The following is a 14,015-nucleotide window of genomic DNA, read 5'->3' as shown; positions in this document are numbered from 1 at the left end:
TGTCAGGACCCCTCAGGATTTTGTACAGTTCAATCAAGTTACATCTGACTCTTCTAAACTCAAGTGGATACAAACGTCGTCTGTTGAACCTTTCCTCATAAGATGATCCGCCACATTCCATGAGTGAACTCCTGCAGGCGTCGCAACATTTCACAGTTTACAACGATGACTGGGACAAGGGAAGGGAAGATATGGCAGCTGAGTTTACAGACAGAGACATAGGAAAGTATTTGTGCAGACAACAAAAGGATATTTTCAAGACATCATTAGGTTTTGTTACCTCTGAGGGTTTTCCTACTTTAGAAGTCTGCTACAGAAGACAATGTAAGGGAGTCGTTCATTATAGTTATGGCAAAGGTAGATTGTTGCCAACTGGAAAGGCAAAGAATAAGAGGGACAGATAGAAATGTGGCATTTGAAACAAACAGGTTAACAGTGATCTATCTGAACTGTGAACAGGCATGAGGGGCCAAATAGTGGACATGTGCGATTTAGTACATTGGCTTTTGGATGTTGCCAATCTAAAACCATATCAGGCGAGATTAGAGTGATAGCCCTTGTCATCAAGGCTGCATTTGATTGTAGTATCAGGGAGCCCAGCACAATTGGTATCAGGAGGCAAACTCTTCAGTGGCTTCAGTCAGAGCTGCCACATAAGATGATTGTCGTTGTTGGAGATCAGTTATCTCAGCTCCAGGACATGTCTGCAGGAGTTCCTCTGGGGAGTCACCTGGGCATAGCCACCTTCAGCTGCCTCATCAATGACCTTCCCTCCATCATCAGAAGTGGGGATGTTCACTGATGATTGCACAATGTTCAGCATCATTGGTGACGCCTCTGGTACTGAAGCCATCCATGTTCAAATGAAAACAAGATCTGGACAATATCCAGGCTTGAGCTGACCAGTATCAAGTAAAATTCATGCCACACAAATGCCATGCAATGACCATCACTCGTAAGAGACAATCTAATCAACATCCCTTGACATTCAATAGTGTTGTCATCACTAAATGCTCCACTATCAACAGCCTTGAAGTTACCATTGATCAGAAACTCAACCGGACTGTTTACATCAATGCACAGACTTCAAGCACACCGGATAAACAAATGGCAATGAGAAGAGGGAAGGTTAATATAGGACTGAAGGTGTTATATCTGAATGCATGCAGTATAAGAAATAAGGTAAATGAGCTTGTGGCGTAGATCGAAATTGACAATATGACATGGTGGACATCACGGAGACGTGGCTGCAGGGGGATCAGGGTTGGGAGCTGAATATTCACGGATATATATGCTCTCACAGAGACAGGCAGGTGGGCAGAGGAGGTGAGGTTTCCTTATTAGTAAGAAAGGAAATTAAATCAATAGTAAGAAATGAAGTAGGTGTGGGTAGAATTGAGGAACAGCAAGGTAAAAATAAAAATGTAGTTGGAGTTATGTACAGGCCTCAATAGTAGTCAGGAACTGGGACATACACCAGGAGATAGAAAAGATATGTAGGAAAGGCAAAGTTATAGTGATCCTGGGGATTTCAATATGCAGGTGGACTGGGAAAGCAAGGTGGGCAAGAAAAGGGATTTGTGGAATGTCTATGAGATGGCTTTTTGGAGCAGCTTGTGGTGGAGCCCAGTAGGGAACATGCAATATTGGATTTAGTGTTGTGCAATGTGGCACACTTTGATAAGGGAGCGTAAGGTGAAGGAAGCCTGAGGAGGCAGTGATCATAATTTGATAGAATTTACTCTGCAATTTGAGAAGATGAAGGTGGAATCGGATGCAATGGTATTACAGCTGATTAAAAGCAACTACAGAGACATGAGGGAGGAGCTGGGCAGAATTGACTGGGAGAGGGGTCCAGCAGGAAAGACCGTGAAAAGCAATGCCAGGAGTTTGAGAGTAATTCCGGAGACACAGCAGAGGTCCATCCTGAGAAAAAAAGATTCATGGTACAGGGAAGATGAGGCAACCGTGGCTGAATCGGGAAATCAGCGACAGTACAAAACCAAAAAAGAAAGCGTATAATGTGGCAAAGGGCAGAGGATTGGGAAGCTTACAAAGACCAACAGAGGGCAACAAAAAAAAATGAGAGAGAAGATTAAAAGTGATGGTAAGCTAGCCAGTAATGTAAAGGAAGACTGCAAGAGTTTCATTAGATATATAAAGGGCAGAAGAGAGGCAAAAGTGGATATTGGGCCGCTGGAAAATGGCGCTGGAGAGATAGTAGTGGGGAACATGGAAATGGCTGAGGAACTGAATAATTACTTTGTGTTAGTCTTCATGAGTATTTGCCCAAAAATTCAAGAGGGAGGGGCCAGAGGTGCGTACAGTTGCAATCACCAAGGAGAAGGTGCTAGTGAAACTGAATGGCTTGAAGGTAGATAAATCACCAGGACTAGATGGACTGCACCCTAGAGTTCTAAGTAGCTGAAGAGGTAGTGGAAGCGTTAGTGGTGATCTTTCAGGAATCACTAGAATCAGGGAGGGTCCCAGAGGGCTGGGAAATCGCTAACGTGGCCCCTCTGTTTAAAAAGGGAGTAAGGCAAATGATGGAAAATTACAGACCAATTAGCCTGACCTTGGTCGTGGGTACCATCCTGGACTCCATTGTGAAGGATGAGATTTCTGAATACTTGGAAGTGTATTGTAAAATAAGGCCAAGTCAGCATGGTTTCATCAAGGGCGGTCATGTATGACAAATCTGTTAGAATTCTTTGAGGAAATAATGAGCAAGTTAGACCAAGGAATGCCAATGATTGTTATCTACCTGGACTTCCAGAAGGCCTTTAGCAAGGTCCTGCACAGGAGGCTACGAAATAAGATAAAGCCCTATGGTGTCAGAGGCAAGGTACTGGTATGAATAGAAGCTTGATTGTCTAGGCAGAAAGCAGAGAGTGGACACACGAGGGTCCTTCTCACGATGGCTGCCGATGACCAGTGGTGTTCCACAAGGCTCAGTGTTGGAACTACAACTTTTCACTTTATGCATTATCAATCTCGATGAAGGAACTGAAGGCATTCTGGCTAAGTTTGCAGATGATACAAAGATAGGTAGAGGAACAGGTAGCATTGAGGAGCAGGGGAGGCTACAGAAGGAATTGGGCAGGTTAGGAGAGTCAGCAAACAAGTGGCAGATGGAGTACAATGTGGGAAAGTGTGAGATCATGCACTTGGGTAGGAAGGGTAGAGGCATGGGCTATTTTCTAAATGGGGAAAAAAATTCAGAAGTCTGAAGTGCTAAGTGACTTGGGAGTTCTAGTTCAGGAGTCTCTCAGGCTAAACCTGCAGGTTGAGTCAGTCGTTAAGAAGGCGATTGCACTAATGCATTTATTTTGAGTGGACCTGAATATAATAGCAGGAATGTACTTATGACGTTCTATAAGGCTCTGGTCAGACAATTTTGGAGTATTGTGTGCAGTTTTGGACCCTGTATCTCAGGGAGGATGTTCTGAGGAGGTTCACGTGAATAGTCCCAGAAATGAAAAGCTTAATGTCTGAGTTACATTTGAGGACTCTGGGTTTATACTCAATGGGGTTTCGAAGAATGAGAGGGGATATAACTGAAATTTACAGAACATTGAATGGATCAGACAGTGTGGATGTTGGGAAGATGTTTCCATTGGTAGGAGAAACTAGGTCCTGAGGGCACAGCCTTTTAGAATGAAGAAAAGGAGAAACTTCTTCAGCCATAGGGTGGTGAATCAATGGAATTCATTGCCACAGAAGGTTGTGGAGGTCAGGTCATTGAGTATATTTAAGATGGAAGTAGATAGATTCTTGAGTATTAGTGGGATCAGAGATCATAGGGAGAATGGGGTGTGAGAAACTTGTCAGCCATGATTGAATGGGGCAGAACAGACTCGATGGACTGAGGGCCTAATTTCTGCTCCTATGTCTTATGGTCGAAGAGCAGGTCAAAGGCTGGCAATACCACAGCGAGGATATCACCTCTTGATCCCCGACGCCTGTCCACTATCTGCAAGAAATGATGAAGGGCTTTTGCCCGAAACGTCGATTTTCCTTCTCCTCGGATGCTGCCTGACCTGCTGTGCTTTTGCAGCACCACTCTGATCTAAACTCTGATCTTCAGCATCTGCTGTCCTCACTTTTGCCCACTATCTGCAAGGCACAAGTCAGGAGTGTGATGAAATTCTACCCATTTGCCTGATTGGATTCAGCTCCAGCAACACTTGAGAATGTCAACACCATCCACCACTGACACTCACTGGCAGCAGTGTGTACTACCTACAAGATGCACTGCAGAAATTCACCAGAGTTCTTCACACAGCACCTTCCAAGCTCACAACAATTTCCATCCAGACGGACAAGGACAGCGGATGCATGGGGTCACACCTCCTGCAAATTCCCCTCCAATCCCCCCACTGTCGCTTGGTCAAAATCCAGAAATTCCCTCCCTGAGGACATTGAGTCAACCCACAGCAGGTAGACTGCACCAGTTCAAGGCAGCAGCTCACTACAACTGAGGACTGACAATAAAATGATGGCCAGCCAGCAATGTCCATATACCCACAAGTTAATTAAAAGAAGTCTCGTGTTTAACTTCTTTGCAGTAATTTCATACCAAGAACTCGTTAATCCCTCCTTTCCAGAATAACTTGTTTCACTGTACAGAAATCCAAGCTTTTGTAAAGCATTGTTTGCTGCATTGTCTTCCCAATTATCCATTACCTCTATGATCACTGACCTGCACTGGCTTCCATTTCAATGTAAAGAACCCTTCCTGACTTGACAATCTTGAGCATTCTGGCAACTTTGAGATCTCATCATTCTTCCAGTTCTGACCCTGAATGCAATCTGAATTTTCATCATTCCAGGAATATGTGAATGCATTAGATACACTGCGGAAGAGGTTAGTGAGAACAGCTAAAAGTGAAGTCATTGTCCTGCTGGACCCTAAGGCTGCTCTCTCATTAGAGGAAGACAACTGATGATGGTTTAACCTGAAGGTCACCATGACTGTGGTGAGGGGAAAGGTTGCGAAGGAGTATGCTTCATTGTAACTCAGGCAGTGCAGGAATTGAACCCATACTGTTAGCATCACACTGCATTGCAAACTGGAGGTCTGAGCGAACTGACTTCCCTTTATGAAAGCAGTTACAGACATTAGGAAATTCGGTTCTGAAGAAAGATTGGAGAAGTTGGAGCTGTTCTCCTTGGAGAGATGACGACTAAGCCAAGGTTTGCCAGAGGTTTTCAAAAGATCTGCACACAATATACAGACAGCATCTAATCCCAGCCTTAAACAAATTGGCAATGAGAGCACACTGATTTGAAGTGATTTAGGAAGAAACGAAAGTGATATCAGAAGAAACTGTTCCATGCATTGTGTAGTTCAGGTTTGGAATGTGCTCCCTGGCTCTGTGATGGGGATAGATTCATGCAAGACATTCAAGAGGGTGCTGGATGGTTATTTAAATAGAAATAATGTGCAGGATGATAGCAAAAGGGTGGGAGAATGGCATTAAGTCAAAATGCTTGCTTGGAAGGCTGCTAAGGATAAGTGCAGAGTGATGTGCCAAATGCTTCCTTTTGCTCAGTGAAAATTGTTCCACAGATAATGGCTGTGCCTCCAGCTCCCTCAGCTTTCGAAATGCCTCATGCGATTTTTTTCTACCAGCTTGCCCCCTTGATAGTGCTTCCTGAAAGCTACCACTTTAATGAAGGCTTTGGGCAGTTCCTTCAGGGCATGCAGTTGTTGTTCTCTGGAAGCTAGAATTTTAATTCTGGAGCCTTTGTGCTGCTGTGACCAATCTGTGGAGCAATCACAAAAGAATCCTAACCCTGCACTATCGGAGAGCCAGTGCTGAGGGAGCGCCACGTTGTCAGAGGGTCGGTGCTGAGGGAGCGCCGCACTGTCAGGGTTAGTACTGAGAGACTGTTGAAATGAATGGGGGGCTCAGATAATTTTTAAACTGAGGCCTTGTTAGTTGGTTATGGGATAAAAGGGTCCTCTCTCAGAAGGTAGGATGCTGCACTGACGTAAGTGCTATATTTAGGTACCAAGTTTAACTAATGCCCTCTTTGCTCTCTCTGCTGTGTATAGAAGTTCACAAGGAGGATTCTTTTGGCACAGTGGTAGTGTCCCTATCTCTGAGGCAGGGGTCCTGGATTCAAGATCCACTTGCCCCAGAGGTGTGTCATAACATGTCTGAACAGGTTATTTCAGAAATATGTAGAGGTTACCATGGCACTAACTTAAAATGGAGCAGAGAAGTTCTTCTCCAGTCTCCGAGCCAAGACTCTGACATATGCATTATTTGTTTACTACCTCCTGTTGTTATAGTGGAATTGCTGCTCGAAATTGAAAGCCTCAATTCCTACTTCAGGCCAGTGAATATATCTCAGAAGTGTTCATTCCGCTACAAGTCTTTCTCTTCAATGAGATCCAGGATGAACTATATCACAAACTCCCTCCTGATGCAATAATTTACAAGGAGCAGTATGAGAAAGAGAAGGGAATATGAGTGGTTTCTGCTCACAGACTGAAGCCTTGATGGATACATTGTATATTGTTAAATAGAGGTATTCTGGAGGATACAGTTTGGAGATATTTCCAACTTATCAAATAAAATACTTTCATTTGGGAAATTAAACTTAGCAGGAAGTCAGGCTCAAAGATGGCTTAGGATGATGAAAAACAGACAGGAATGCAGAGCTGAAGTCCAGATCGTTTGTGATCATATGAAATAGTGGAGCAGACTTAATGGACTGGATGGCATCTATTCACATGTTCTTATGCAATGCCTCTTTTTCACAGGGCACCTCCAGCGTGTCAAGCAGTCCCAATTCCAGTCCAAAGACAAAGAGCTCCACCTTGTCGCCTGCCCAGAAGGCCAGCCTGATCACAGCTACTGCCACTGCTGCAAGCCAGTCACCCAGCCTTTCTGCTCAGTTCACCCAGATCCTCAAACAACACATGCAGCGGACTGGCACGGTGTTGACTCAGAAACAAGCTCAAGGTAACTCAACCCCTTTCATGGCATGCATTGCAGCAATTGCATCAACTGTTGGTTGATGACATTCTGAGGATTTCCAGAGAGAATGTGCAGCCTCGTGTGCCTGAGGGTTGGAGCTCTGTTACTGAACTCTGCATGCATTGTTTCAGTAACGGCTGTCCATAATGTGTCACAGTGTAACTCTCTGTGCCACACACCATCATGGCATCTGTTCCCAGATTTCTTGAATGTATACTAAGGCCAAGTTGGAAATATATCTCACTTCCTGAGACACTCTTGCTCCATTGAGAATTTTGGTCCTGAGGATTGTTTTCATGCAACAAGTGAACATGACCCCTTGAAAGTCGTTGCCTCAAAAAACAGAGGAAATAACTTCAGTGATAGGATTTTTAAAAAGAGAATGAGCAAAGTACATGAATGGGAAAAGCTGGCGGACCTACAGGTTCAGAGGAATTGTTTGGATTTATTTGGGTAATTCTTGCACAGATCTAGTGGAGACCTGCTGAGCTAAATAGCCTTCAAGTGGAAGAAATGTATGGAATTAGGAGTAGGAGCAGACTATTTAGCCCGCTGCACCAACTTCATCTTTCAATGAAGTCATAGTTAGCCTTGATCATATGGAATGGCGGAGCAGGCCTGAAGGATCAAAGCCTAATGTTTCTCCTGTTTTCAATGTTTCGTTGTTTGACCTAAGCTTCACCTTCTGACCTGACCCATGTTTATCCTAATTCTTGAAATGTCCAAACACCTATCCTTCTCTGTTTTGAATATTTGTAATTTCTGAGCACCTGACACTATCAAGAATCTGAAAGGTCCTCAATCCATTCAGTGATTTGTTGCTGTCTCAGTCCTAAATTATCAACCCCTTATTCTGAGAACATGAACTCCATTTCTGGAGTCCCCAGCTGTGTGGGACACAACCTCTGAGTCCTGTCAAGCAACTTAAGAACTTCATGTCTTTCAAAGAGATCATCTCTGATTCTTTGAATTTCTGGGGAACAATATTCCTACTTTACTCACTCTCTCCTCCAAGATAATTTGTGCACTGTGGGAAATCAACCTAGTGAACCGTTGTTGCACCCCTTCCAAAGCAACTCATTGAAGAGGCCAAACATGTAGGCTCTCCAAATCCCTATATAATTGCAGTGAGATGACTTCATTCTTGCATTCCAATCCTTTTGCAGTAAAGATGAATGTATCATTTGCTATCCAACTTGCTTGCTGTACCTTGCATGTTGATGTTCTGTGATTTGTGAACAAAGATCTTGCTGAATGTCAGTTTCCAGTCGCATCCCATGGGGAGATGAAGCAATGATTTTTCTGTTTTCCTTTCTGAAATGGATAACTTCATATTTTGAAGCATCGTATTCCACCTGCCTTGTTGCTGACCACTTTGTTGAGCTGTCGCTATTCCTTTGCAGCCTGTCTGTAATCTCATCCCACGTTTTTGCTTCTAACTTTGCTGTATGGTTCCTTTGCTGTACCAACCACTGAGCAGCAATATTGTCCCTGGTCTGGACAGTCTACTGTCTGTTGGATCTCCAATTTAACTTTGAAACAATCAGTTTGCATTTCTGAGACTCTTACAGATGGGACTAGAGATGTTGTGGTTTGCTAATTGTCCTATGATTGATTCCAGCTCAGTTTGCTGCTTTTCTGAAACAAAACATGCTGGTGAGGAAGAATTTGACTCCAGCCAGCTCCTCCTGTGTCTTTGGTAAGTCTGCCTCCTCTCGGGCACCCTAGCTCAAATCAGGACTTGACACACTGATTCTGAATCCCATGCATCAGTTGCGTGTCGCACATTCAATCGACACAATTTGCTTGTTGCTGGAACTGGAATTTGGCAGCATTGATTTTCATTGTTGCAGAAAGAAAAAGTCAATTTAGCAGAGAACTTGCTGGATTTGACAGAGAACTCCAGTTTCTGTATGCGGACTCACGGAACACTGCTTTGAACCCACCACCACCATTCCTGACCACCTCCCTGCTCCCCCCCCCCCAACCTCTGCACTGTCTTGAAATTGTCAAGGCAGCATTGTGTGATTTTTTTAGTTTTGTCCATCTCAATCCAACACTGGCACCTCCAGACTACTTGCCTGAGGTTCTCATTGGTAAACAGCAGTTTCATCCAACTACATGTAAATGCTAGAAAGAGTGAACCCGTTGGTCTTCGATCTTACCTTATTGTGTAATGAGGCAGACTTAATGAAGGTGAGGGAACACCTAGGGGGTCAGTGATTATAATATGATAAAATTCAGCCTGCTGTTTGAGATATGGAAGCTGGAGTCAGATGTTATGGGATTACAGTTGAGTGAAGGTAACTACAAAGTGATGAGGGAGGAGCTGGCCAGAGTTGATTGGAAGGGGAGCCTAACAGGGGAGAAGGTGGAGCAGCAAGGGTGAAATATCTGGCGGGGGGGGGGGGGGAATTTGGGAGGCACAGCAGAAATTCATCCCAAGGCAGAAGAAACGTGCTAAAGGGAGTACAAGACAACCATAGCTGAAAGTCAGGGATAGTATGAAATTAAAAGAAAGAAAAGTTAGAATGTGGTGAAGATTTATGGGAAGCCAGAGGATTGGAGGCTGTTAAAAACCAGATGAGGACAACCACAAAAAGCTATAAGGGGTGAAAGGATGAAATATGAAGGTAGCGAGCAATATAAAAGAAGATTGCAAGAGCTTTTCCAGATAAAAAGTAAGAGCAAGTTGAAAGTCAACATTGGACCACTGGAAAATGAGGCTGGCGATGTTGTAATGTGAACCAAGAAATAGTGCAGGAACTGAATGGATACCTTGCATCAGCGTTCACAGTGGAAGACACCAGCAACGTAACAGAACTTCGAGAGAGTCGGGGCAGAGGTGAGTGTTGTGGCCATGACAAAAGAGAAGGTGCTGGGGAAGCTGAAAGGTCTGAAGGTAGGCAGATCACCTGGACAAGATGGGCATCACCCCAGGGTTCTGAAGGAGATAGATGAGATTGTCGAGGCACTGGCAGTGATCTTTCAGTCATGGAGGGTCTCTGAGAACTGGAAAATGCCTAATGTAATACCCATGTTTGAAAAGGGTCGGAGGCAGAAGATGGGAAATAGTAGGCAGATTGGCCTGACCTCAGTTGTTGGTAAGATTTTTGAGTCCATTATAAGGGGTGAGATTGCAGAATACTTGGAAGTGTTAGGTAAAATCGGGCTGAGACCGTATGGCTTCAAGGGGAGGGCATGTCTGACAAATTTGCTGGAATTCTTTGCGTAGGTATCGAACAAGTGATACAAAAGCAAGCCAGTGGGTGTGATCCATTTGGCTTTTGAGAAGGAGCTGCACAGGAGGCTGCCAAATATGATACGAGCCCATGGTGTTATGGGCAAGATACTCGTGTGGATACAGGATTGGCTGACTGGCAGATAGGACAGCGTAGGGGTCACGGAGTCTTCCTCAGATTGGCAGCCATGTGACTCGTGGAGCTCCACATAGGTCAGTGTTGTCAATAATTCACATTATTAGTGATCTGGATGAAGGAACTGAGGGCAACATTGCAAAGTTTGCAGATGACACAAAGCTGAGAGGGACAGGTAGAGTTGAGGAGACAGGGAGACTGAAGAAAAACTTGACAGGTGAGGAGAGTGAGCAAAGAAGTGGCACATGGAATACAATTTAGGAGAGTGTGAGGTTATGTACTGTGGTTGGAAGCATGGAAGAGTAGCCTTTTTTTTCGAAATGGGGAAAGGCTTTGAGAATCTGAAGCATAAAGGGACTTAGTCTTCGTTCAGGTTTCTCTTCAAGTTAACATGTATGTTCAGTTGACAGGAATGCAATTTTAATATCAGCATTTATTTCAAAAGGACTGGGATTCAAGAGCAGAAGCGTGTAAGATTCTGGTCAGATCGGATTAGGAATAATCTGAGCAGTTTTGGTCCCTTTATCTAAGGAAGGATGTGCTGACCTTGGAGGGGGTCCGTAGAATGATCACAGGAATCATTGATTACAAGAATGATCGCAGGGATGAAGGGCTGATCATTTGAGGAGTGGTTGAAGACTCTGAATCTGTACTTCATAGAATTTAGAAGGATGTGGTGGATCGCATTTAAAGAGAACTGAGAGACCTGGATAGAGTGGACATGGAGAAAATGTAATACAAGAGACTAGGACATGAGGGTATGGCTTCAGAGTGAAGTGATGACCCATAAAACTGAGTTGTGGAATTGCTTCAGCCAGGGGATGGTTCATCCGTGCCACTCATTGCCATGGAAGTTTGTGGAGGCCAAGCCACTGAATGTAGTCAAAACAGAGAGATTCTTGATTGATAGATCAGAGGTTCCAGGGAGAAGGCAAGAAAATGGGGGAGAGAGAAACAACAATGTCAGAATAGACTCAGTGGGCCGAATGTCCTAATTTTGCTCCTGTATCTTATGGACTTATGATTCCTGTGTAAACTCCTCCCCCCAGCCATCGTCTGTAATGTTCTCCCAAGCACCCATCTGAGATTGATTGAGAGTGTTCTCAAGCATTGTCACAAATGATGAGACAGCAGTGTAAGGTCACCAAGATTCGATTCAGGGAACATATCCCAGTTCTACCTCTACCTGTGCGTTTAATAGAACACAGAACAATACAGGGAGAAAGTGAGGACTGCAGATGCTGGAGATCAGAGCTTAAAAATGTGTTGCTGGAAAAGCGCAGTAGGTCAGGCAGCATCAAAGGAACAGGAAAATCGACATTTCGGGCATAAGCCCTTCTTCAGGAAGGCTTCTTCAGTTTCCTGAAGAAGGGCTTATGCCCGAAACATAAATTCTCCTGTTTCTTTGATGCTGCCTGACCTGCTGCGCTTTTCGAGCAACACGTTTTTAAGCATAGAACGATACAGCACAGAACAGGCCCTTTGGCCCTCGATGTTGCGCCGAACTGTGAATCATTCTAAGCTCATTCCCCTACACTATCCCATCATCGTCCATGTGCTTATCCAAGGATTGTTTAAATCTCCCTAACGTGGCCAAGTTAAATACATTGGCTGGTACTCTCTTACCACTCTCTGCGTAAAGAACCTGCCTCTGGCATCTGTCTTAAATCTATTACCCCTCAATTTGTCATTATGCCCCCTCGTACAAGCTGATGTCATCATCCAAGGAAAAAGACTTTCATTGTCTACTCTATCTAATCCTCTGATCAGCTTGTATGTCTGTATCAAATCCCCTCTTAGCCGCCTTCTTTCCAATGAGAACAGACCCAAGTCTCTCAGCCTTTCTTCATAAGACCTTCCCTCCAGACCAGATAACATCCTGGTAAATCTCCTCTGCACCTTTTCCAATGCTTCCACGTCCTTCCCGAAATATGGCGACCAGAACTGTGCACAATATTCCAAGTGTGGCCGTACTAGTGTTTTGCATAGTTGCAGCATGACATTGCAGCTGTGGAACTCAATCCCTCTACCAATGAAATGTAATGTGTCATATGCCTCCTTAACAGCACTATCAACCTTAGTGGCAACTTTCAGGGATCTATGTACATGGACTTCAAGATCCCTCTGCACATTCACACGACCAAGAATTTTTCCATTGACCCAATACTCTGCCTTCCTGTTATTCTTCCCATCTGCTGCTAAAACTGACATCCGTGTCTTCTCTTGGCTTGTTTACTCCCAATTCCTTGTTAACTGCCCAGCATCCCAACTCTGACGTGAAAACATCCAAAAATGACGTGCTGGTATCCCACTTTGCATTGAATCCCAGTCATCTTTCACCTTTTTGCTAGCTGACGATCTGCATTGACTATCAGTTAAGCAGCGCTTCGGTTTTAAAACTTCATTATTATTTTCAGTTCCTCTGTGGCTTTGACACTCTAATTTTTGTCATCTGCTGCCCTAAAACTGTACTATTTGTACTCCACTCATTCCAACTTCTTGTGCAACTCTGAGTTTAATTTTTGCTTTTTGATGGCTGAAGCTGTGTAATTTTTTCCCTTTCTGCACAAATATGCCTTCCTTTCCTATCTTAAAGGATATTTCTTGCATCATGCCTTTTTGAGAAAGCCTTCATCTGCCCAAATATTTATGAACATGTCTTGGTGTCAAAAGCTGTTTTAACGTGTGTGTGTGTGTGTGTGAATGCGTGTATGCATGCCATGGTTGTCAGTTTAAAAGAAATCAAAATGGAAAAAATAACAGGAGTTAAGCGAATGTCCAACAAATGGAGATAAGGCTGCTGCTCCAGGATATTCAGCGAATTAGGATTATATATTAATGATCTGGACAAAGGAACTGTGAGGCATTGTTGTCAAGCAAAACTAATGTCATTTACAAGATACAATGCAAGAACTGTACAAAAAAAAACACTACATCGGATAAACTATTAGGAAACTTGCCACCAGGATACATGAACACCAACTGGCCATCGAAAGACAAACCCACTATCACTAGTTTCCATACATACAGACAAAGAAGGACACCATTTCGACTGGGACAATGCACACATCCTAGGACAGGCAAAACAAAGACACGCATGAGAATTCTTAGAAGCAGGACATTCTAACTAGAACTCCTTCAATAAACACACGGACTTTGATCCTGTCTACCTTCCCTTAAAAAAACCAGAAATGACATCAACCACCTTATGATGATTTACCTAATATGGTGACGAAACATCTGAAAACGAACCTTAAGTTTAGCAACCTAACTTACAGACTTATGATCAGCATATTACGCACAGTCAAAATGTTGGCGATTTAGATGTTCATTATTGTGGAATTTGTAGCCAAGCAGGAAACAGATTGCATTCTTGTATACTGAGTCTGATGATATCGAGAACAATATCTGTTGATGTATGGAATGCATTGTAAATCTTGCGAATTTATTGAGCGTATAAATTTGGAGCAGTGAATTGGCAAGGTTGCACATGTATTATAATGTGGGGACAATTTCATGAAGGCACACAAGGAGGCCAGTTGGGTTTCTCTGGACAGCTCCTTTCTTCCATTGTCTTCCCCCTTATCTTGTAAGTTTGTTTATGTCAAGTGCTAATCCACTTTTCTTTTGACATAATTGATTTTCC

General features: G+C 43.6%; 1 protein-coding gene across 2 annotated transcripts in view; it reads left to right on the top strand.

Moving 5' to 3' along the window:
• The window catches only part of kansl3 (KAT8 regulatory NSL complex subunit 3), a 79,077-nt gene that overhangs the window by 42,227 nt on the left and 22,835 nt on the right, over window positions 1-14,015 (top strand). For both annotated transcript variants that reach the window (XR_006309887.1, XM_043681073.1), the window contains exons 13-14: window positions 6,776-6,977; window positions 8,614-8,691. Coding sequence is in view for 1 of the 2 variants with exons in the window: in XM_043681073.1 (XP_043537008.1) it covers window positions 6,776-6,977; window positions 8,614-8,691 (280 nt within the window). In the remaining variant the exon portion in view is untranslated. The remainder of the gene's footprint in view (window positions 1-6,775; window positions 6,978-8,613; window positions 8,692-14,015) is intronic.

The sequence above is a fragment of the Chiloscyllium plagiosum genome, chromosome 41, assembly GCF_004010195.1.
Source record: "Chiloscyllium plagiosum isolate BGI_BamShark_2017 chromosome 41, ASM401019v2, whole genome shotgun sequence".
NCBI lineage: Eukaryota > Metazoa > Chordata > Chondrichthyes > Orectolobiformes > Hemiscylliidae > Chiloscyllium > Chiloscyllium plagiosum.
This window is presented reverse-complemented; position numbering and strand designations above follow the sequence as displayed.